The 22,352-nt window shown below is 39.7% G+C and overlaps 1 protein-coding gene across 1 annotated transcript in view; it reads left to right on the top strand.

Moving 5' to 3' along the window:
• Positions 1 to 22,352, top strand: part of TTN (titin) — a 274,875-nt gene that overhangs the window by 181,276 nt on the left and 71,247 nt on the right. The window contains exons 230-272 of the mRNA XM_018065217.1: positions 90 to 356; positions 1,112 to 1,381; positions 1,471 to 1,773; positions 1,872 to 2,174; positions 2,455 to 2,642; positions 2,732 to 2,846; positions 2,953 to 3,237; positions 3,332 to 3,483; positions 4,162 to 4,309; positions 4,591 to 4,768; positions 5,063 to 5,184; positions 5,279 to 5,566; positions 5,676 to 5,972; positions 6,093 to 6,279; positions 6,723 to 6,838; positions 6,931 to 7,230; positions 7,345 to 7,644; positions 7,738 to 7,843; positions 7,932 to 8,128; positions 8,212 to 8,517; positions 8,610 to 8,888; positions 9,433 to 9,732; positions 9,837 to 10,139; positions 10,471 to 10,833; positions 11,117 to 11,419; positions 11,550 to 11,849; positions 12,335 to 12,631; positions 12,736 to 13,020; positions 13,114 to 13,407; positions 14,483 to 14,782; positions 14,895 to 15,203; positions 15,292 to 15,482; positions 15,876 to 16,305; positions 17,588 to 17,896; positions 18,030 to 18,178; positions 18,265 to 18,297; positions 18,461 to 18,590; positions 18,680 to 18,979; positions 19,062 to 19,379; positions 20,437 to 20,733; positions 20,843 to 21,142; positions 21,228 to 21,542; positions 21,629 to 21,777. Of these exons, the coding sequence (XP_017920706.1) occupies positions 90 to 356; positions 1,112 to 1,381; positions 1,471 to 1,773; positions 1,872 to 2,174; positions 2,455 to 2,642; positions 2,732 to 2,846; positions 2,953 to 3,237; positions 3,332 to 3,483; positions 4,162 to 4,309; positions 4,591 to 4,768; positions 5,063 to 5,184; positions 5,279 to 5,566; positions 5,676 to 5,972; positions 6,093 to 6,279; positions 6,723 to 6,838; positions 6,931 to 7,230; positions 7,345 to 7,644; positions 7,738 to 7,843; positions 7,932 to 8,128; positions 8,212 to 8,517; positions 8,610 to 8,888; positions 9,433 to 9,732; positions 9,837 to 10,139; positions 10,471 to 10,833; positions 11,117 to 11,419; positions 11,550 to 11,849; positions 12,335 to 12,631; positions 12,736 to 13,020; positions 13,114 to 13,407; positions 14,483 to 14,782; positions 14,895 to 15,203; positions 15,292 to 15,482; positions 15,876 to 16,305; positions 17,588 to 17,896; positions 18,030 to 18,178; positions 18,265 to 18,297; positions 18,461 to 18,590; positions 18,680 to 18,979; positions 19,062 to 19,379; positions 20,437 to 20,733; positions 20,843 to 21,142; positions 21,228 to 21,542; positions 21,629 to 21,777 (10,682 nt within the window). The remainder of the gene's footprint in view (positions 1 to 89; positions 357 to 1,111; positions 1,382 to 1,470; positions 1,774 to 1,871; positions 2,175 to 2,454; positions 2,643 to 2,731; positions 2,847 to 2,952; positions 3,238 to 3,331; positions 3,484 to 4,161; positions 4,310 to 4,590; positions 4,769 to 5,062; positions 5,185 to 5,278; positions 5,567 to 5,675; positions 5,973 to 6,092; positions 6,280 to 6,722; positions 6,839 to 6,930; positions 7,231 to 7,344; positions 7,645 to 7,737; positions 7,844 to 7,931; positions 8,129 to 8,211; positions 8,518 to 8,609; positions 8,889 to 9,432; positions 9,733 to 9,836; positions 10,140 to 10,470; positions 10,834 to 11,116; positions 11,420 to 11,549; positions 11,850 to 12,334; positions 12,632 to 12,735; positions 13,021 to 13,113; positions 13,408 to 14,482; positions 14,783 to 14,894; positions 15,204 to 15,291; positions 15,483 to 15,875; positions 16,306 to 17,587; positions 17,897 to 18,029; positions 18,179 to 18,264; positions 18,298 to 18,460; positions 18,591 to 18,679; positions 18,980 to 19,061; positions 19,380 to 20,436; positions 20,734 to 20,842; positions 21,143 to 21,227; positions 21,543 to 21,628; positions 21,778 to 22,352) is intronic.

Genomic DNA, 22,352 nt, shown 5'->3' with positions numbered 1-22,352 from the left:
AAGGACGATTTTTAATATTAGTACCAGTCTTCAAATGTTGTTAATCCCAATACAAACATGTTTGTATTTATTTCGCATTTTCTTTTCAGAAATCCCTGTTGAGATCATCAGACCTCCCCAAGACATCCTTGAAGCCCCTGGTGCTGATGTTGTCTTTTTAGCTGAGCTCAACAAAGATAAGGTGGAAGTCCAGTGGCTCAAAAACAACATGATTATCGTCCAGGGTGACAAACACCAGATGATGAGTGAAGGAAAGATACACAGGCTACAGATTTGCGACATCAAGCCCCGTGACCAGGGTGAATACAGGTTTATTGCCAAAGACAAAGAAGCCAGAGCTAAGCTTGAACTGGCAGGTGAGTCCCTTTCTTTTATCTTCAGATACCCTTACAATACTACAGATACTGTGCTGGTTTCAGGCTTCATAGTTAATGAGAAAATGTTTGTGAGACCCTTTTATTCCTATTAAGCCCTGTCCACATGTTAACTATTCGAATTCCTCTTACCACCAAGAGTCTTGCTCTTTACTTACCAAAATCCAGCACAGTTCCTGGCGTGTGGCAGCTGTTCATTAACTCCCAGAATTAACCTATTGGCCTGTGAGTCTCCCCAGCAAACCCAGGCCTAGAGCCAGCCCTGTTCTTTTCTACTTTCCAAGTCCCTGTGGGGCCCCTTAGGTCTGTTCTCATTCTGACCCAGGCTTCTAAGACATCCCTGTAGGTTGACATTTTGAAAAAGCCATTAATACACCTCTTGTGCATAAGAACAAGTTTGTCTGATTTATCTTGAACTGAGTATGAGGTGCCTACTCTATATAAAACAAAAAGCGTGTTTTATGCACTATATTTAGGGCTGTTGTTAACAGCAAAGAATGGAGGTTTTATGGTTTCATGTCATCCTTAATCCTCTGTTCTTCAGAGTCTGATAATTTGTCAAGTAAGCTGTTGAGAACGTGAAGTCAGCTAGTGTTCTCTCCACTGTTAAGTTACTGTGATATGCTTCCAAGGTTATGTAACTAGTATTTGCTGACGAATCCATAGTAAAACAGCCAGGGCATCTCTGGACTACAGTAAAGCACTCAAAAACATTCACATATGATTTTTCTCACTAGCTGCACCTAAAATCAAGACGGCTGACCAAGACCTGGTGGTTGATGTTGGCCAGCCTCTGACGATGGTGGTGCCCTACTATGCCTACCCCAAAGCAGAAGCTGAGTGGTTTAAAGAAAATGAACCCCTCTCTTCGAAAACAGTTGATACCACAGCTGAACAAACTTCCTTCAAAATTTTAGCAGCCAAGAAAGGAGACAAAGGAAGGTATAAAATTGTGCTTCAGAACAAACATGGAAAAGCAGAAGGATTCATCAATTTAAAAGTTATTGGTAAGCCCTTGAGTCACTTGGACTTTACTGGCAAAGCACAACTAAAAATGTGATAATACACTAAAAAAAATTGTATATATGAATTTCAGATGTTCCCGGGCCAGTACGTAACTTAGAAGTGACAGAGACATTTGATGGTGAAGTGAGCCTCGCTTGGGAAGAACCACTAAGTGATGGTGGAAGCAAAATCATAGGTTATGTTGTTGAAAGACGTGACATCAAGAGAAAGACGTGGGTTCTGGCCACTGACCGTGCAGACAGCTGTGAGTTTACTGTCACTGGGCTACAGAAAGGAGGAGTTGAGTACCTGTTCCGAGTGAGTGCAAGGAACAGAGTTGGCACTGGTGAGCCAGTGGAAACTGACAGTCCTGTAGAAGCAAGGAGTAAATATGGTAAGAAGACTTTTTCAAATCAATTGAAAAGTAGCTTATCTCTGCTTTTATCCCTGAGATAACTGAAAGCCCATGTTTTCTTCTGTGATGAAATGCAGATGTTCCAGGCCCTCCTCTGAATGTAACGATCACTGATGTGAACAGATTTGGTGTCTCACTGACATGGGAGCCACCAGAGTATGATGGAGGTGCTGAGATCACAAACTACGTTATTGAGTTAAGGGACAAGACTTCTATCAGATGGGAAACTGCCATGACAGTGCGAGCCGAAGACCTGTCTGCAACTGTCACTGATGTGGTGGAAGGACAAGAGTATAGCTTCCGGGTCAGGGCTCAAAACCGAATTGGAGTTGGAAAACCAAGTGCAGCTACACCTTTCATCAAAGTTGCTGATCCGATTGGTAAGTTCATCAAAAAAGGGGAAATAAGTACTCCGCTAAATCAAGAAACTAAGCCTATCAATTAAAATAAATCAAAGTTAATACAAAGAACATCAGAGACATTTGAACAAAACTGTAGAAATGCAGACTGTGCCTGCTTTTATCCAGTGACTATGGGGATGATCGAAATGATGACTGCATTGTCTTAAGAAATCTGTCACTGAATTAAATGGGGGCTTCCCAGGTGGCACTAGTGATAAAAGAATTAAATGGCATGCTCCAATTCTTTCTTCCAATCCAGAGAGACCAAGTCCTCCTGTGAACCTAAATGCCTCTGATCAGACTCAGTCCTCAGTTCAGCTCACATGGGAACCTCCTCTGAAAGATGGAGGAGGCCCAATTTTGGGCTATATAATTGAACGATGTGAAGAAGGAAAAGACGATTGGGTTCGTTGCAATAAGAAACTTGTCCCTGAACTGACTTACAAGGTAGGGCATGTGTATCTAAAATAAACAGTATATGCCTGGGGAGTTAAATGTATATATATATTTTTACAAATATTGATTCCTAATTTTAGGTTACTGGATTACAAAAAGGAAATAAGTATTTATATCGCGTATCTGCAGAAAATGAAGCTGGTGTTTCAGATCCATCTGAAATTCTTGGTCCTCTAACTGCTGATGATGCTGACGGTAAATGGATATTTCATTGTTAGATTTGGGAACAGCACATAGCTTCTTTGGGGGTACTGGGATTTAAATACAGTATTGGAAAGTCATTAATTTTTCTCTTTGGTAGCTGAACCAACAATGGATTTAAGTGCATTTAAAGATGGTCTGGAAGTTATTGTGCCAAATCCCATCAAGATCCTGGTTCCAAGTACAGGCTATCCAAGGCCAACTGCTACCTGGTCTTTTGGAGATAAAGTACTAGAAGCAGGGGACCGGGTGAAAATCAAAACTCTGTCTGCCTACGCCGAGCTTGTCATTTCTCCGAGTGAACGTCCAGACAAGGGCATTTATACACTGAAGTTAGAAAATCGTGCAAAAGCAATTTCTGGGGAGATTGATGTCAATGTAATTGGTAAGGAACTAACCTTTTATCATATAAGGTGATTTGACAGTACTAACAAATATTGGTTCAAGCTATTAATGATTCTGACTGAATTTTTTTTCAGCTCGCCCAAGTGCACCCAAAGAACTGAAATTTGGTGATATAACCAGGGACTCAGTACATTTGACTTGGGAACCACCAGAAGACGATGGAGGAAGTCCATTAACTGGATATGTTATTGAAAAGCGTGAAGTCAGCCGGAAAACATGGACCAAAGTGAGTTTTGAGCAGCAATGTACCAACTCCAGAAAAGACAATGGGGGAAATCCTGAGATGTCTTGCAGAGTTAAATGTTTTTACCTTTACACTGCTGAAAAAGTACCTCAATCTTTTTAAAATGTATTGATGCTAATGCTTCCTGAGGTAGTTCAACCAAGATTTGGTGTAATTGCCTCATGCTATGAGCTTTACCAGATCTTCAACTAAGTTTGTTAAGAAAAAAAATAAAGCAAAACCTACTGATTTACTTAGTACCGGCTTAGTATCCAGTATGTCCTTTTAAAAGGGCTATAAGCCTTTCTAAGGACACTAAGTACTGGTCGTCTTACTTCTCACTCCACTAGATAACCTTAGTTGGCCTAATCTGCCATTTTCTCTCCCCAGTTTATACCATTACTTTCCTTTAACCTTGATTTATCATACTTCTACTTGCCAAGCTGGTAGAAAGAATCAACACCTTATTTGCTGACTTATTAATATATATAAATTATAAAACAATTACACCTTATATTAAGGGTCAAATATTATTTTGTATCTTTCTTTGCAACTTTTTCCTTAATATGAAATTAACATAAGAATCATCCTTAGCATTCAAAACTCTGCTCATGGAAAAACCTTTTGACTTGGGCAGAGAGTTTTGGAAAACAACTAATTAATTGTATTGCTTTGTCCCAGGTTACAGACTCTGTGACTGACCTAGAATTCACAGTTCCTGATCTTCTTCAAGGAAAAGAATATTTATTTAAAGTCTGTGCTCGTAACAAGTGTGGCCCCGGAGAACCTGCATATGTTGATGAACCTGTAAATATGTCAGCTCCTGCAAGTGAGTACATCCTTGATAATTTCTTACCTAACCTCTTGTTACCTGTTTTTATTTTTATTTTTTACTGATTTATTTTTTGGCCACACTTGTGTGGCTTATGGGATTGAACCTAGGTTATAGCAGTAAAAATGTGGAGTCCTAACCCCTGGACCACCAGGGAATTCACACGTTTTTGCTTTAGACCTGGAGTTGAAGTTATGGGGGAAAGACACAGGTTGGCAACATAGAGATTTCATAGATGGTCTGTCTAAGACTGACTCTCTCTCTTTAAAATGCTATAGCGGTACCTGACCCACCAGAGAATGTTAAGTGGAGAGATCGAACAGCCAAGAGCATCTTCCTAACATGGGATCCACCTAAGCATGATGGTGGCTCACGCATCAAAGGATATATAGTTGAAAAATGTCCACGTGGTTCTGATCGATGGGTTGCCTGTGGAGACCCAGTGGCAGAAACAAAGTAAGTTTTTAAATTATTTGACATAAGAGTAAATATTTACTCTTACTACATGACCTTTATTTTGGAAAGTCTAAATGTTAAGTTTAGAACTTCCTTGGTGTGCCTGTCTAATTTTTTAAAGTGCTGCTGAACTTACCCTTTAATCAAGATTTCTATTAATTAAAATATTGAAGCAATCCAGAATTAAAGGATAGTATTATACCAGGGGTATTAATTTTGGAAATATTATGAGTACTCCACAGTGGGACAGATGAAATGCACTAAAGCAAAATATCCGCTTTTATTTTCTGACAGAATGGAAGTGACAGGTCTTGAAGAAGGCCAGTGGTATGCCTACCGTGTGAAGGCCTTGAACAGGCTAGGAGCTAGCAAGCCAAGCAAACCCACAGAAGAAATCCAGGCTATAGACACACAGGGTACTTACTTTAGGTTTTTGCTTTGTTAGTCAAGACTTCTGACTTTAACTCCACCTGAACTTGCTAACATCTTAAATAATCTTTTCCAATTTAGAGGCTCCAGAAATTTTCCTGGATGTGAAGCTCCTCGCGGGTCTCACTGTAAAAGCAGGAACTAAGATTGAACTTCCTGCCACTGTAACCGGCAAACCTGAACCTAAAATAACCTGGACAAAGGCCGATATGCTTCTGAAACAGGACAAAAGAATCACCATTGAAAACGTTCCTAAAAAGTCCACAGTGACGATCATGGATAGTAAGAGAAGTGACACTGGGACGTACATCATCGAGGCTGTGAACGTCTGTGGGCGGGCCACCGCCGTGGTGGAAGTCAACGTCTTAGGTGAGGGAGGTGCTCATTTTAAAAACAAGCAAACTCACTCTAGCTACTTTTGAAAATAAAACATGATTTTAAAAGGTGGTTTTTTCTGAGTATGTAATGCCATCCACAGATAAACCTGGACCCCCAGCTGCTTTTGACATCACAGACGTGACCAACGATTCGTGTCTTCTCACATGGAACCCACCACGTGATGATGGTGGATCTAAAATCACAAATTATGTGGTGGAGAGAAGAGCCACTGACAGTGATATGTGGCACAAGCTCTCATCAACTGTCAAGGATACCAAGTTCAAGGCAACCAAGCTAATACCCAATAAAGAATACATCTTTAGAGTTGCTGCAGAAAACATGTATGGTGTTGGTGAGCCAGTCCAGGCCACTCCAATAACAGCCAAGTTTCCGTTTGGTAAGTTTCTCAGTAATCAGTTAGTTTAAAGAAAAAATAAAGGATACTTATGTTAAATGTATATTTAGTTGTCATATTTGTATAAAGGCTATATAACCCATACAATTATCCTGTCTGTAGATCCGCCTGGACCTCCAACTCGCCTAGAACCTTCTGACATCACTAAAGATGCAGTGACCCTCACATGGTGTGAGCCAGATGACGATGGTGGCAACCCCATCACAGGATACTGGGTTGAACGATTAGATCCTGAAAGCGATAAATGGGTTAGATGCAATAAGATGCCAATAAAGGACACCACATACAGGTACGCCCAAGCTCTCCATCACAATGTTAAAACAAAATTTTCATTCTTTAGCATTCCTTTTGAATAGATCTGATTATATATTACTATAAAATTTTTAATTATTTTTACTTATCTTTTCTATTACCACATAATTTCAAAAAAGACATAAATTCCGTTGAAGGACACACTTAATTTCTTACCATAAAATACCAACTTTATGGAAGTTCCAAAGTGTTTGGTCCTCCAGTATATTAATGATTATTATTATAGATATTATAATTTGATTGGTACATGTGACCAAATCTTGTGTGTGACCGTGAAAAGGCAATTTTTAATTTATATTGAAATATTTTCATTTCAATTGCCAAACCAATTTTTAAATAAATTACCTTCTTCTATGTGAAATAAATAGAATTTTCTGCTTTTCATCATGGTATTCAACTCACACTTTGTTCCTAATTCAGAGTGAAAGGCCTCACAAATAAGAAAAAATACCGATTCCGTGTGCTGGCTGAAAATCTTGCTGGACCTGGAAAACCAAGCAAATCAACTGAGCCAATCTTAATAAAGGATGCCATAGGTATGATTCATTTATTTTCTGTGATTGTTTTGAAGCTTTTATTAATTCCTTTTGACAAACCTAAATAATGATTTCATTTCACTGGCTTGCAGACCCTCCATGGCCCCCTGGAAAACCAGTTGTGAAAGATATAGGCAGAACATCATTAATGCTGAACTGGACAAAGCCAGAACATGATGGAGGGGCAAAGATAGATTCTTATGTCATTGAAATGCTAAAAACTGGCACGGAGGACTGGGTCCGAGTGGCTGAAGGGGTTCCCACCACCCAGCATTTGCTCCCAGGTCTCATGGAAGGGCAGGAATACTCATTTCGAGTTAGAGCTGTGAACAAGGCCGGGGAAAGTGAGCCCAGTGAGCCCAGCGACCCTGTGCTTTGCCGGGAGAAGCTCTGTAAGTCACTTTTGATTATTTCATCTTTGCTATCTGGGTTCTTGGTGACTACTAGAAAATTGAGTGCAGACTGAATATTGGACAATAAGAAACTGAGTATTTTTTTTCCTTCAGATCCCCCATCACCACCTCGCTGGCTTGAAGTGATCAATATTACCAAAAATACAGCAGACCTAAAGTGGACAGTTCCTGAGAAAGATGGCGGGTCGCCCATCACCAACTACATTGTGGAAAAGAGAGACGTGAGACGGAAAGGCTGGCAAACAGTGGACACAACTGTAAAGGACACCAAGTGCACAGTGACCCCGCTGACAGAGGGCTCATTATACGTGTTTCGAGTTGCTGCAGAAAACGCCATAGGACAGAGTGACTACTGTGAAGTTGAGGACTCTGTCCTGGCCAAAGACACCTTTAGTATGCTCTCTAACTTTGTTTTTGTGACACCATTTAGAGTAGATTGTCACTTTTCTCTCTGGTGTTTCTAACCAATGAAAATTTTGCTTTCAGCCACGCCTGGACCACCCTATGCTCTGGCAGTGGTTGATGTGACGAAAGGACACATTGACCTGAAGTGGGAACCACCTAAAAATGATGGTGGAAGACCAATACAGAGGTAGAATGTTAATTAACTCATAAAGAAAAAATTACATCTGGCTGAAAATTCTTTATTCGTGTTAACAAAATGCTTGTTATTTCAATAGATATGTCATTGAGAAGAAAGAAAAATTAGGTACCCGTTGGGTGAAAGCTGGAAAGACCTCAGGACCTGACTGTCACTTTAGAGTAACTGATGTCATTGAAGGAACAGAGGTCCAGTTTCAGGTTCGGGCAGAGAATGAGGCTGGAGTTGGCCACCCAAGTGAACCAACAGAAATCCTGAAAATTGAAGATCCGACAAGTAAGTAATGCTTATTTTACAAAGGATATTGTCCAGAGTTTGATGATGAGATTATGGATGCAAACATTTCACTGTCTTTTAAGGTCCTCCTTCACCTCCTCTTGACCTGCATGTTACTGATGCTGGGAGAAAGCACATTGCCATTGCTTGGAAACCTCCAGAGAAAAATGGTGGAAGTCCTATTATAGGATACCATGTTGAAATGTGTCCAGTAGGCACTGAGAAATGGATGCGAGTTAATTCTCGCCCAATAAAAGACTTGAAATTCAAGGTTGAAGAAGGTGTTGTGCCCGACAAGGAGTATGTGCTGAGAGTGAGAGCCGTCAATGCTGTTGGAGTCAGTGAGCCATCTGAAATCTCTGAAAATGTGGTTGCCAAAGACCCAGACTGTAAGAACACAGTTTCTTTTTACAATTAATAGAGCAAACTTTACTCCTGCATTGCATTTTGACATACAATTTTCCCCCCTTTTGGATTACAGGCAAGCCAACAATTGATCTGGAGACTCACGACATTGTTGTCATTGAAGGTGAAAAGTTAAGCATTCCTGTTCCCTTCAGAGCTGTCCCAGTTCCAACTGTTAGTTGGCATAAAGATGGCAAAGAAGTTAAAGCAAGTGACAGATTAACCATGAAGAACGATCACGTCTCTGCACACCTCGAAGTGCCCAAGAGTGTCCGTGCCGATGCTGGCGTTTACACCATTACCCTAGAGAATAAGCTTGGCTCAGCAACTGCCTCAGTCAATGTCAAAGTCATAGGTAATCATTCTTTGATGAAATACCAGCTATGCTTTACCTGATGGGAAAATTGGTTAACTCTGCAGTGCTAGTAGAAATGGCTTCATGAGTTGACTATTTGTAAACTAAATGTCCTTTCAGATTATTTCTTATCATATGAGAAGCAAAGCAATTCTGAAATGAAATTGCTAAACTCTGATTGCATTTGTTTACTTCTGTTGTAATTATTTGCATATGAAAATAGCAATTTGAAAAAGAGATATACCCAAAGAATGTTTAAATAACCAATATTCATTTATTAATTGTATTTTCAAGTTTTCATAGTGTTCTCAACCAGGGGTGGTAACATTTTCTGCCCCTTCCCCCACACATGGTGGTGAATAGTGTTTGGAAATTTGGGGGGCCACTTTTGCTTGCAACAAAACTAAGGGGGAGCTACCGACATTTAATAGTTCAGAATCAAGGATGCTAAATGGCCTACCGTGTCCTACACAGAGAAAGTGTGTGCTCTTAATACCCAACCTTTTCGGGTTATAATAATAATTACCATTTTGATTTTTAATAGGCCTACCCGGGCCATGCAGAGATCTTAAGGCAAGTGACGTGACCAAGAGTTCTTGTAAATTAACTTGGGAACCTCCAGAAAATGATGGTGGAAGCCCAATTCTTCATTATGTCCTGGAACGCAGAGAAGCTGGGAGGAGGACGTACATACCAGTCATGTCTGGTGAGAACAAACTGTCTTGGACTGTCAAGGATCTCATACCAAATGGTGAATACTTCTTCCGTGTTAAAGCTGTCAACAAGATTGGTGGAGGCGAATATATTGAACTGAAGAATCCAGTCATTGCTCAAGATCCAAAGCGTAAGTTTGAGTGTGAACATCATAAAGCTAGGAGTTGTGCTTTTTTTTTTTTTTTTAAGAAGATGAGTTTCCCTATATTAACAGGTTTTATTCTTGTACTCCAGAACCCCCTGATCCGCCTGTAGACGTTGAGGTACATAATCCTACAGCTGAGGCAATGACTATTACATGGAAGCCACCTTTGTATGACGGAGGGAGCAAGATAATGGGTTACATCATAGAGAAGATAGCCAAAGGTGAAGAGAGATGGAAGAGATGCAACGAACACCTGGTCCCAGTCCTGACCTATACAGCAAAAGGCCTTGAAGAGGGAAAGGAATACCAATTCCGTGTGCGAGCAGAAAATGCTGCTGGTATCAGCGAGCCCTCTCGGGCCACTCCTCCAACTAAAGCTGTGGATCCTATTGGTAAGTCGTGTTTAATGGGTTAGCCATCTTCCTATCATGAAAGAAATGAGAATAATGTTCTGTAAGACAGGGCTTCCCAGGTGGCTCAGATGGTAAAGTGTCTGCCTGCAGTGCGGGAGACCCGGGTTTTGGTCCCTAGATCAGGAAGATCCCCTGGAGAAGGAAATGGCAATCCACTCCAGTACTCTTGCCTGGAAAATTCCATGGACAGAGGAGCCTGGTAGGCTACAGACCATGGGGTTGCAAAGAGTCGGACACGACTGAGTGACTTCACTTCACTTCAGACATTTTCATCAGAACTGAAAACAATTATTGCTTTTAATCATTACAGATGCCCCGAAAGTCATTATGAAATCAAGCCTAGAAGTCAGAAGAGGTGATGAAATAGCACTTGATGCAATTATTTCTGGGTCACCTTACCCAACAATTACATGGCTAAAGGATGAAAGTATTATCACACCAGAGGAGATTAAGAAGCGGGTAGAACCCTTGGTTAGGAGAAGGAAGGGTGAAGTTCAAGAAGAACAACCGTTCGTCCTGCCTCTGACACAGCGTCTGAGTATCGACAATAGTAAGAAAGGAGAATCTCAGCTCCGTGTCCGAGATTCTGTCCGACCTGATCATGGACTATTTATGATCAAAGCTGAAAATGACCATGGTATTGCAAAAGCTCCATGTACCGTCTGTGTGCTAGGTAAGTAGGTGAAACTACACTTTCCAATGGAAGGAAGTTAATATAAGAGTTCATGGGGGCAGTTAAAAGAAGTGGGAAATAGCTTCAGTCAGGTGTCCTCATTCCCATTTTCTTCTGGCTACGTCAAAGAAAACTGACGCTGTTATTCATTAGCTAATGTGATATGAAGACAGATGTAGGAAAAACAGAAGTTGATGTCACTGAAGCACATTCAACAGTTACATTTTCCATTGCAAGCAGTGCTACAAAACTTTTTAACCACTTCTGTCTTTTAAAATATCAGATATACCAGGACCACCAATCAACTTTGTATTTGAAGATATCAGAAAGACTTCAGTCCTCTGTAAATGGGAGCCACCCCTTGATGATGGTGGCAGTGAAATTTTAAACTACACTCTGGAAAAGAAAGACAAGACAAAACCTGACTCGGAATGGATGATTGTCACCTCAACGCTTAGGCACTGCAAATATTCAGTGACAAAGTTGATTGAAGGAAAAGAGTATCTCTTCCGTGTAAGAGCTGAAAATAGGTTTGGGCCTGGACCACCGTGTGTTTCAAAGCCATTTATGGCTAAAGATCCATTTGGTAAGGTTCTTTAGCATCTAAACGTTGCCTTTTTATCATATGTTGCTATACATTGTCCCAGCTTATAAACTTGAATTTTTATGTCATACTAGGGAATTAATTCAACCTTGCCTTTTTAAATTTTAATCAGAACCACCTGATGCACCTGATAAGCCCATTGTGGAAGATGTCACCAGTAACAGTATGCTAGTGACATGGAATGAACCAAAAGATAATGGAAGCCCCATCTTGGGTTACTGGCTTGAAAAACGTGAGGTGAACAGCACACACTGGTCTCGTGTGAACCGAAACCTTCTGAATTCTTTGAAGACCAAGGTAGACGGCCTATTAGAAGGACTCACCTATGTCTTTAGAGTATGTGCTGAAAATGCAGCTGGACCTGGAAAGTTCAGTCCCCCCTCAGACCCCAAAACCGCACATGATCCAATCGGTAAGTAATTCCTTAAGAAGAAAGAGGGTGCCGTGTGGTCACTATAATTAACAGTACTGGTCATTTCTAGTTTTCAAGTTTTGTATGCTTGAAAGTTGTTAAGAGAGTAGATGCTAAATGCTACCAAAAAGTGGGGATTATGTGAGGGGGTGGTGGTGTTAACAAACATTTCTGAGGTAATCATTCTGTAATATATATATATATATATCAACTCATCATGTTGTACACCTAAAACTTATATACATTATATGTCAGTAATATCGCAAAGCTGGAAAACAAACTAAATACTGGCAGTAACTACAGACATATGTTGAGGTTGCAGTGTAAAGTTATGAACATTCGTATATATACCTTAAAAGTTTCACAGAGCGATATTTACCCATATTACATGTAACATACTGTGGGGGGGAAATGGGATCGCATAAGCTACTGCACATTTTCAAACCCTCAGTGAGTTTTGATTTCTGTGTATGCATTCATTCCAGCTCCACCTGGGCCACCTGTCCCCAGAGTCACTGACACAAGTTCCACGACGATTGAACTGGCCTGGGAACCCCCAGCTTTCAATGGTGGTGGGGAAATTGTTGGCTACTATGTCTATAAGCAGCTGGTTGGCACAAATGAATGGTCCCGCTGCACAGAGAAGATGATCAAGCCCCGTGAGTACACGGTCAGAGAAATCCGAGAGGGTGCCGATTACAAACTTCGAGTGAGTGCTGTCAACGCTGCAGGTGAAGGGCCGCCTGGAGAAACAGAACCTGTTACTGTGGCTGAACCACAAGGTACGTAACCAGGGACCTGAATAAGGTGATGGATATTTTCCCAGGGTGAGATTTTTTCCTCCCCATCTTTCTGGAGCTAATCTATGACTGTTCTCTTTCAACAGAGCCTCCAACTGTGGAACTAGATGTTTCTGTCAAGGGTGGAATACAGATTATGGCTGGGAAGACTCTCAGGATTCCAGCTGTGGTGACTGGCCGTCCAGTGCCAACAAAAGTGTGGACCATCGAAGAAGGCAAGCTGGATAAAGACCGTGTTGAAATAGTGAATGTTGGAACCAAGTCTGAATTAATTATCAAGAATGCATTGAGAAAAGACCATGGCAGATATGTGATTACAGCTACCAATAGCTGTGGTTCCAAATTTGCAGCAACCCGGGTAGAAGTTTTTGGTAAGAAATGTTAACATGGATTTCCATAGGGTTTTCCCTAAGCAATACTATCTTACTACATTGATTTTCTGTTGTTACTGTTTTATTTTTCAGATGTCCCTGGCCCCGTTCTTGACTTGAAACCTGTTGTAACAAACAGAAAAATGTGCCTGCTTAACTGGTCTGATCCAGAAGATGATGGAGGAAGTGACATCACAGGCTTCATTATTGAAAGAAAGGATGCTAAGATGCACACTTGGAGGCAACCAATAGAGACTGAGAGATCTAAATGTGACATCACAGGTCTCCTTGAGGGACAAGAATACATGTTCCGTGTGATTGCCAAGAACAAGTTTGGCTGTGGCCCTCCTGTTGAAATAGGACCAATTCTTGCAGTTGACCCACTAGGTAAAAGAGAAAGTTTTTTGTTTATAAACTGAGTATTGATTGCTTGTAGTTATGTCATTTATGTATGGAGTTTTATGGCTTCAAACTCCCAACAGTCTCCAGATTTATATTTGGAGTAATGAGAAAGGTAAAAACCAAATAACTGCAGGCAACTGTAAGGATGCCATATTTACTGTAATTTCAATGTAATTTTTGGCATGGTTTTATGTGCTGAAAAACTTAAATCATTGGAGCTTAGCACAAATAAAAAGCAACCAAAGCAAATCTCCTTTGACTGGTATGAACAAATATGAAGCCCTAATACTGCACACAGCTGGTAATGCCTGCTGACATCCCATTCTAGAGAGCAAAGTCTTTGTGGTTCCACAAGAGACAGAGGAATTCTTCCTCCTCCACCACCACCCAAAAAAAGAAACAAAATTACCTTCTCACTGTAACAGCCCATCTCAAAATGTCTGCTGCAGCTCAGGTTGTGCCAGAAAAAAAAACAGAACACAGTTAGACTTAAGACAGTAAAGCTCGGCTTCTGGTTGCAATAATAGTCAAGAATAGATTGGGTCTAGTTTCACCATTCTGAGTTTATTCTTTCTATTTTATCCTTCAGTACACAAAACTATAGCAGCATCACTTAAATTGTCTTTCCACCCCTAAACCAACACTTGAGGCAACATGGTTCAAAGTGTATTCAGTAGACATATCCATTTTCTGTTAATGAGACAGGAATACTTTGCTCTCGGCTGGTCATTCAATCAAAATTTCACAGACAGCCCTCCTAGGTCATTAAAATTAGCTTTCTCAGTGACAGAGGTAAAATACCTAAAATGCTAAATATAAAAAAGCATACATGCACCTCAATTTATTTTTCATCAATAATCTTGACTATAAAGTTTACTAAAAAAAATTCTGCCTATATGAATGCCTTTAATTTTGGTACTTGAGATATTTTGAGGATTTTAAAGACAGATGTAACATTATGCCAATAGAAACCTATTTTTCATGTAATTTGAAGTGAAACTTAATTTCATACATGAATATTTGTCTCATTCTTGTCATTTCAACCTACCTCTGGTTAAAGGTCCTCCAACATCTCCTGAGAGGCTCACATATACAGAAAGGACCAAGTCCACCATCACCCTTGACTGGAAAGAGCCCCGCAGTAATGGCGGCTGCCCCATCCAAGGCTACATCATTGAAAAACGGCGTCATGACAAACCTGACTTTGAAAGAGTTAACAAGCGCCTCTGCCCAACCACATCTTTTCTTGTTGAAGATCTCGATGAACACCAAATGTATGAGTTCCGTGTCAAGGCCGTCAATGAAATTGGTGAAAGTGAACCATCCCTGCCTCTTAATGTGGTCATACAGGATGATGAAGGTGTGGAATACAAACATAATGGTCATTTGAATGCACTTTATCTCACAGGTTGTGTAAACATCCTTATGACTGTGCTATTTCCGCCCCCCCCCACTTTCCCTTCTCTTTGCAGTGCCTCCAACTATTAAGTTGCGCCTGGCTGTTCGCGGAGACACCATCAAAGTTAAGGCGGGAGAGCCTGTCAACATTCCCGCAGATGTGACAGGCCTTCCGATGCCTAAGATTGAGTGGTCCAAGAATGAAACTGTGATTGAGAAACCCAGCGATGCACTTAAGATAACTAAGGAAGAAGTTTCCCGAAGTGAGGCAAAGACTGAGCTTAGCATTCCCAAAGCAGTCCGGGAGGACAAAGGCACTTACACGGTGACTGCGTCTAATCGCCTTGGTTCAGTGTTCCGAAATGTCCATGTGGAAGTATATGGTAAGTAATACTCTTTCTTATAAAAGAATGAAATCCAGCATCGGTTTAAGAATTTCCTTCTCAATCTCCTCCATTGGTTCCTTTTCAGATCGTCCGTCCCCACCAAGAAATCTTGCTGTTACTGACATTAAAGCTGAATCTTGCTACCTAACATGGGATGCCCCTCTAGACAATGGTGGCAGTGAGATCACCCATTACATCATTGACAAGCGTGATGCAAGCAGGAAGAAAGCTGAATGGGAAGAAGTTACCAACACTGCTGTAGAGAGGAAATACGGGGTAAACTCTTCTAAGTATTTTCTTATGCACATTAAAAGGACCTGAGCCTGAATAAACACCATTCTAATATGACCTTGGAATTTAATGATTAAACTTAAAACTCCACACAAACATCCTTAGTTTTTAGCGCCTTGCACATAAGGCCCCTTAGTAATTTCTGTTTGATATACAGATTCTCTTTTACTTGAGAGACAAATTATTAGGTTCAATAAATGTACACATTCTCATTTTAAAAGACTTTCTCCACATGTGAGTGTATGTACTCAGATAATTGAGTTTATAGATTTATTTCTTTTTACAGTCTTCCCCTACCAAATGACTTGAATTTTAAATCAAGTGAAAATCAACATAAGTATATGGTTTTTAAGAAATTATTATTCATTTGATTTCTAGATCTGGAAACTTATCCCCAATGGTCAGTACGAGTTCCGAGTTAGGGCAGTGAATAAATATGGAACCAGTGATGAATGCAAATCAGATAAAGTGGTCATTCAAGATCCTTACCGCACTCCTGGACCTCCGGGAAAACCAAAAGTTCTGGAGCGCACCAAAGGGTCGATGCTAGTGAGCTGGACTCCTCCTCTGGACAACGGCGGCTCTCCAATTACTGGTTACTGGCTGGAGAAGAGAGAAGAGGGAGGTGCCTACTGGTCACGTGTTAGCCGAGCACCAATAACCAAAGTGGGCTTGAAAGGCGTGGAATTTAATGTTCCCCGTTTGATTGAAGGTGTTAAATACCAGTTCAGAGCAATGGCAATAAACGCTGCAGGAGTTGGCCCTCCCAGTGAACCATCAGACCCAGAAGTTGCAGGAGATCCCATATGTAAGTAGGCTTCCATCTCTGGAATATATCAAGGACAAAGCCACTAAATAGAAAATTCTGCTCTTAAATTTCTTGTATTTATTCTATGCCAAGTTATTTTATTTATTAAAATTAAAAATTTCATGCTTATGTAGACTGTCAAAAGTATATATATGTGTATAGACACATATACACACACTAAGCACACATGTCTAATATGTATATATACCTGTGTATGCACACACATAGAGAAACTCATGGTTTTTAAACACTTAGATTAAACCTAGTATTCTATGAGGAATCACAGTAATAAAGACCCTTGACTATATAGCTCCTCTTTGCTCCCATACTTAAAATAAACCTCTGCCTCTTTAATCAGCTACTGTGAAAATATCTCCCTCACCAAACAGACCGTCCAGTAGGAGTGTAACAAAAAAAAAGTTTGTTAAATTTTCAATAATACATACTGAACAAAGATGTAAGATCTTCAAGCATAGTCTGTGAAGTCTGTCAAATAAAAAGCAGTTCTGAAAGACCTATAAGCATATCAGTTCAAAAATTAAAATACTGTGGCCTTAATGAATAATACCATGTGTTGTAATGTATGGATTTTCTGTGGAAAAAATTCAGCTATTTGTAAAAAAGACTTAAAATAATCTAAGTCCTATATGGAGCATATATAAAAAATGAATTATTCATTCATTCTGCAAGCTAGTATTAAATATATACTATGTGTATATGCTATGTGTAAAAAACTGTCTTAAGCACTGGAAAGACCTATCATTAAAAAGATGAACAGAGTAAAAGAATTTCCATAATTGTAAAGCACTATCAGAAATATAATGTATTGTTATGTGATTAGGGACAGGGTCATTATCTACAATACAAGGCATTAAAAATCAGTTTGTGTTCAAAAGTTTACAGTTAATGATGAAGTCATTTTTTAATTTTATGGTAGGTTATATTAAGTTTTTAGTATAGAATACTGCAGAATCTCTTCAAAGAGATCTCAAAAGTAAAATAGCTTTTCACCAATCATGTGTAAATAGAATAATAACCTATCAAGAGCTAGCCAGTAGTCTTTCTATTCCCAGTTAGTTGTTTGCCTTCTTTGTTTTAGCATTAATGCTAAATGAAAATAGACTTTTTTCTATTTCTCTTCTCTAGAAGGTAATTTATTCCTTTGGCATTCCTATTTTAATATTTTAAAAATAAAATATGATCAGGCATAGTAAAATATTCTTACAGTACATAAATCTAGCATCTCATCAGCTTCATATTTTGATTTTTTTTTTTTTATTAGACCCACCTGGAGCACCTTCTCGCCCAGAAGTCAAAGATAAAACAAAGTCAAGCATCACACTAGCATGGAAACCTCCAGCCAAAGATGGTGGCAGTCCAATCAAAGGATATATTGTAGAAATGCAAGAAGAAGGCAGTACAGACTGGAAAAGCGTAAATGAACCAGACAAACTTCTACCTACCTGTGAATGTGTGGTGCCAAACTTGAAAGAGCTCAGGAAGTACAGATTCAGAGTGAAAGCTGTCAATGAAGCCGGTGAATCTGAACCAAGTGATACAACTGGAGAGATTCCTGCCGCTGATATTCAAGGTACTAGTCCTTAATCCATTTTTTTATTCATCTTTTGATCTTATTATGAAATTGATTCATTTACTGAAGATGTGCCAATTACTTTTTTGAAAAAGGTGAGCTAAATCCTGTTATATTAACCATGGTATTTCAGAGGTACCAGAAGTTTTCATTGACATTGGAGCACAAGACTGCCTGGTTTGTCAAGCTGGCACACAGATTAGGATTCCTGCCGTCATTAAGGGACGCCCAACACCAAAATCATCTTGGGAATTTGATGGAAAGGCAAAGAAGGCAATGAAGGTAAGAAAATTATAATTCTCTGCATCTCCCACTGAATCACTCTTAGGAATATTTACACTATAACTGATTATCTTATTTTCTAATAGGATGGGGTTCATGATATACCTGAAGATGCACAGGTAAGAAAAAGAAAATTGAAATGATTTCAGAATCTGATGGACTTCAATACTGCTGTTATTTCTTTCTTTTTTATTTATTTTTTTTTTCCTTTACAATATTTTATTGGTTTTGCCACACATCAACATGATCATTCATTGTATGACTACTGCTTTCTTTGTACAGCTGGAGACTGCTGAAAATTCATCAGTAATTATTATTCCGGAATGTAAACGATCTCATTCAGGCAAATACAGCATCACAGCCAAGAATAAAGCCGGACAAAAGACAGCAAATTGCAGAGTTAAAGTCATGGGTAAGAAAGGCTTTAAAAGTTATTATGGAATAAGAACAAATTATTTTAAACAAGATAGCATTTCTTACATTGTGATTTGGATCCAACAGATGTACCAGGGCCACCCAAAGATCTGAAAGTCAGTGACATCACAAGGGGCAGTTGCAAACTTTCATGGAAGATGCCGGATGATGACGGAGGAGACAGGATCAAAGGCTATGTTATCGAGAAGAGGACTATTGACGGAAAAGCTTGGACTAAAGTCAATCCCAACTGTGGAAGCACCTCATTTGTTGTCCCTGACCTCATCTCCGGACAGGAATATTTCTTCCGCGTGCGGGCAGAAAACCGTTTTGGTGTTGGTGCTCCCGCGGAAACGATTCAGAGGACCACTGCCAGAGACCCAATATGTAAGTTTTTAAGTCAAAGATTAAATTAGCTTCCTAAACTTGAAATGTATTGTTGTAAACAATTCATACTTTGTTTTTAAAGATCCTCCTGATCCCCCTATTAAACTGAAGATTGGCCTTGTAACGAAGAACACCGTACACCTGTCATGGAAACCCCCAAAGAATGACGGCGGCTCCCCTGTCACCCACTATATTGTTGAGTGCCTTGCATGGGATCCTACTGGGAAAAAGAAAGAAGCATGGAGACAGTGCAATAAGCGTGATGTGGAAGAACTGGAATTTACCGTGGAAGACCTCATCGAGGGTGGGGAATACGAGTTCAGAGTCAAAGCCGTCAATGCGGCAGGAGTCAGCAAACCTTCAGCCACTGTCGGCCCCGTGATCATCAGAGACCAGACATGTACGTACCAACACGTGATCAGAGAAGGTCCTCTTTATGGGTGCCTTCCTAGATACTCAAAAATCCAAAATAAAAAAGATGGCTCTGTGCATTGGAAGCTCCCATGGGTTGAGTCTGGACACGGGCCTGTTACCTAATCACTCAGCTCCCACAGAATTATCGCATTTCCTTACAGATTACCTTTCCTTTACTAAAAGGAGATACTGTGTGGAATTTCCTTACTCTGATTTTTCTCCACAATAGGCTGTTTTACTTACCAAAAGATAAAACAGCTCCTCTGAATGCTCCTCGAAAGGGACAAAAAGTAACCAGTTATTTTCTTAGCAACTGCCAGGGCCCGTTTATATTCACAGTCAAGTCTCTCTCTCTCTACTTGAGAAAAAGAAACTTGTTTACATATCATGATAACCATGAATAATCTGAGAACAACATCAAAGGAAATGACACTGAGTGTCCTTGAGTAAAGATTACAGGGGTTTTATTAAAGCTATGTTGACTTTTCTCTGTTTGAAAAAAAGATACATCCATTTTAAGCGATAAAATATCCACAGAAATACGCTAATAATTCTTCCTGTAATTATTGTTACCATCTCTGCTGCTGTGTATTTGTTAGCTCTCCCTTCTAAACTTAGGAAAGTGGTACTCACCACCCACTTTGCACATCCTCATACTAAATTCATGAAAAAGGGAAAATTGCTCTGCCTCGACTAGCAGTTATATTTCTTAAAAGGAGAATTCATCTCAGAACAAAATAGGCCCCCTCATTACTCTGAATAAGTATTAGGGAATATCATGAAAGAACTCCCAAGCCTAAGCTACTTACTACAGTTGCACTTCTTTCAGTATCTACCATCATAATGATGCCAGGTAAGAGAGAGGCAATAGCTGATACACAGCTACATAGAGATGAAGAAAGGATGATGACCACCTATGCCTGTCCCCAAACTGGTACAAATTAGCTGAAGACAGATCTGTTCTTTATGATTCTATTCAATACTTCTGATCCTTTAGTGTTTTATGTTTCTAATGACAATTATTTATTTTTTTAATAATCTAGGCCCACCTGCAATTGAGCTGAAAGAATTCATGGAGGTTGAAGAAGGAACTGATGTTAACATTGTGGCCAAAATTAAAGGTGTGCCATTTCCAACACTAACCTGGTTTAAAGCTCCTCCAAAGAAGCCTGATAACAAAGAACCTGTTGTCTATGATACCCATGTCAACAAACTGGTGGTGGATGATACTTGCACCCTAGTGATCCCACAGTCTCGCAGGAGTGACACTGCCTTATACACCATCACAGCTGTGAATAATCTGGGAACAGCATCAAAGGAAATGAGACTGAATGTCCTTGGTAAAGATGACATGATTTTATTAAAACTACATGACTTTCTGTTCATAAACGTAATATTTGGTTTTAAGATCTTTCCCTTAAAAGCTTTTCTTTTTTAAAACCATTTTAGGTCGCCCTGGCCCTCCAGTGGGACCAATAAAGTTCGAATCTGTCTCGGCAGATCAAATGACATTATCTTGGCTTCCACCTATAGACGATGGTGGGTCTAAGATTACAAACTATGTAATTGAGAAAAGAGAAGCTAACAGGAAGACATGGGTGCGTGTCTCCAGTGAGCCCAAAGAATGCACGTACACAATTCCTAAGTTGTTAGAAGGCCATGAGTATGTATTCCGAATCATGGCCCAGAATAAATATGGCATTGGGGAGCCTCTTGACAGCGAACCTGAAACAGCGAGAAACCTCTTCTGTAAGTATCACATATTTCACGCTCAAAGTCATTATTGTCTTTGTCTTTCATAATTTCTTATAAATCACTGTGATTTTTGTCACAGCTGTCCCTGGAGCACCAGATAAGCCAACAGTTAGCAGTGTGACTCGAAACTCCATGACTGTCAATTGGGAAGAGCCAGAATACGATGGAGGCTCTCCTGTGACCGGATATTGGCTAGAAATGAAAGACACCACTACAAAGAGATGGAAGAGAGTTAACCGAGATCCTATCAAAGCCATGACTTTGGGTGTTTCTTACAAAGTGACTGGTCTGATTGAAGGTTCTGATTATCAATTCCGAGTATACGCCATCAATGCTGCCGGTGTGGGGCCAGCAAGTCTGCCATCAGACCCAACGACTGCTAGAGATCCAATTGGTAAGCCTTCAAACCATTCCTTTTTTCTTTTTTCTTCCCAAAGTACCATGGAAAAGTCAAGAATAATGTCTACTTGTTCTTTCCAGCACCTCCTGGCCCTCCATTTCCCAAAGTTACAGACTGGACTAAATCATCTGCGGATCTGGAGTGGTCTCCCCCACTAAAAGATGGTGGGTCCAGAGTAACAGGATATATCGTTGAATATAAAGAAGAAGGAAAAGAAGAATGGGAAAAGGTAGCTAAACTTGGCATGATGGGAATATACTGTAAATAAACTGAACATGTATAGTTATTATCAATCCCATTCATTCTTACCTGTATTTTTTTAATTAAGAAATCAGAAAAATATTTTAACTGATAATCCAGACATCTTATATCAAAATTTTCATCAAAATTTGTCCTTAAAGCAATTATCCTTCAATTAAAAATAAATTTAATTGTAAAAAACTTGTTTTATTATTATGAACCTTTTGGCTCTAAAGCTTAAAAAAGTGGAATAAGTACAGTACAGTTTTTTCAATCATTTGACAATATTTTAAAACATAATTGCTTCCATTCAGTATTTACCTATAATATCTGATCCATTAAACCTAAATTAACAATTTTCCCAAAGAGAGTAAATATGCTATTGTTACACTTTGGAAAGCTATTAAAACAAAAAAACTGCAGTAATCCCCTTCTATCCCCAAGGGGTACATTCTAAGACCCCCAGTGGATGCTTGAAACCAAGAATTATACTGAGCTCTCTCTATATACTATGGTTTTTCTTATACTAATGGGCAGGTTATTGTTGTTTAGGGGCTGTTGTTT

This window comes from Capra hircus, chromosome 2, assembly GCF_001704415.2.
Source record: "Capra hircus breed San Clemente chromosome 2, ASM170441v1, whole genome shotgun sequence".
NCBI classification, from domain to species: Eukaryota; Metazoa; Chordata; class Mammalia; order Artiodactyla; family Bovidae; genus Capra; species Capra hircus.
The sequence above is the reverse complement of the archived record's forward strand: the minus strand, read 5'-3'. Positions and strand labels throughout refer to the sequence as shown.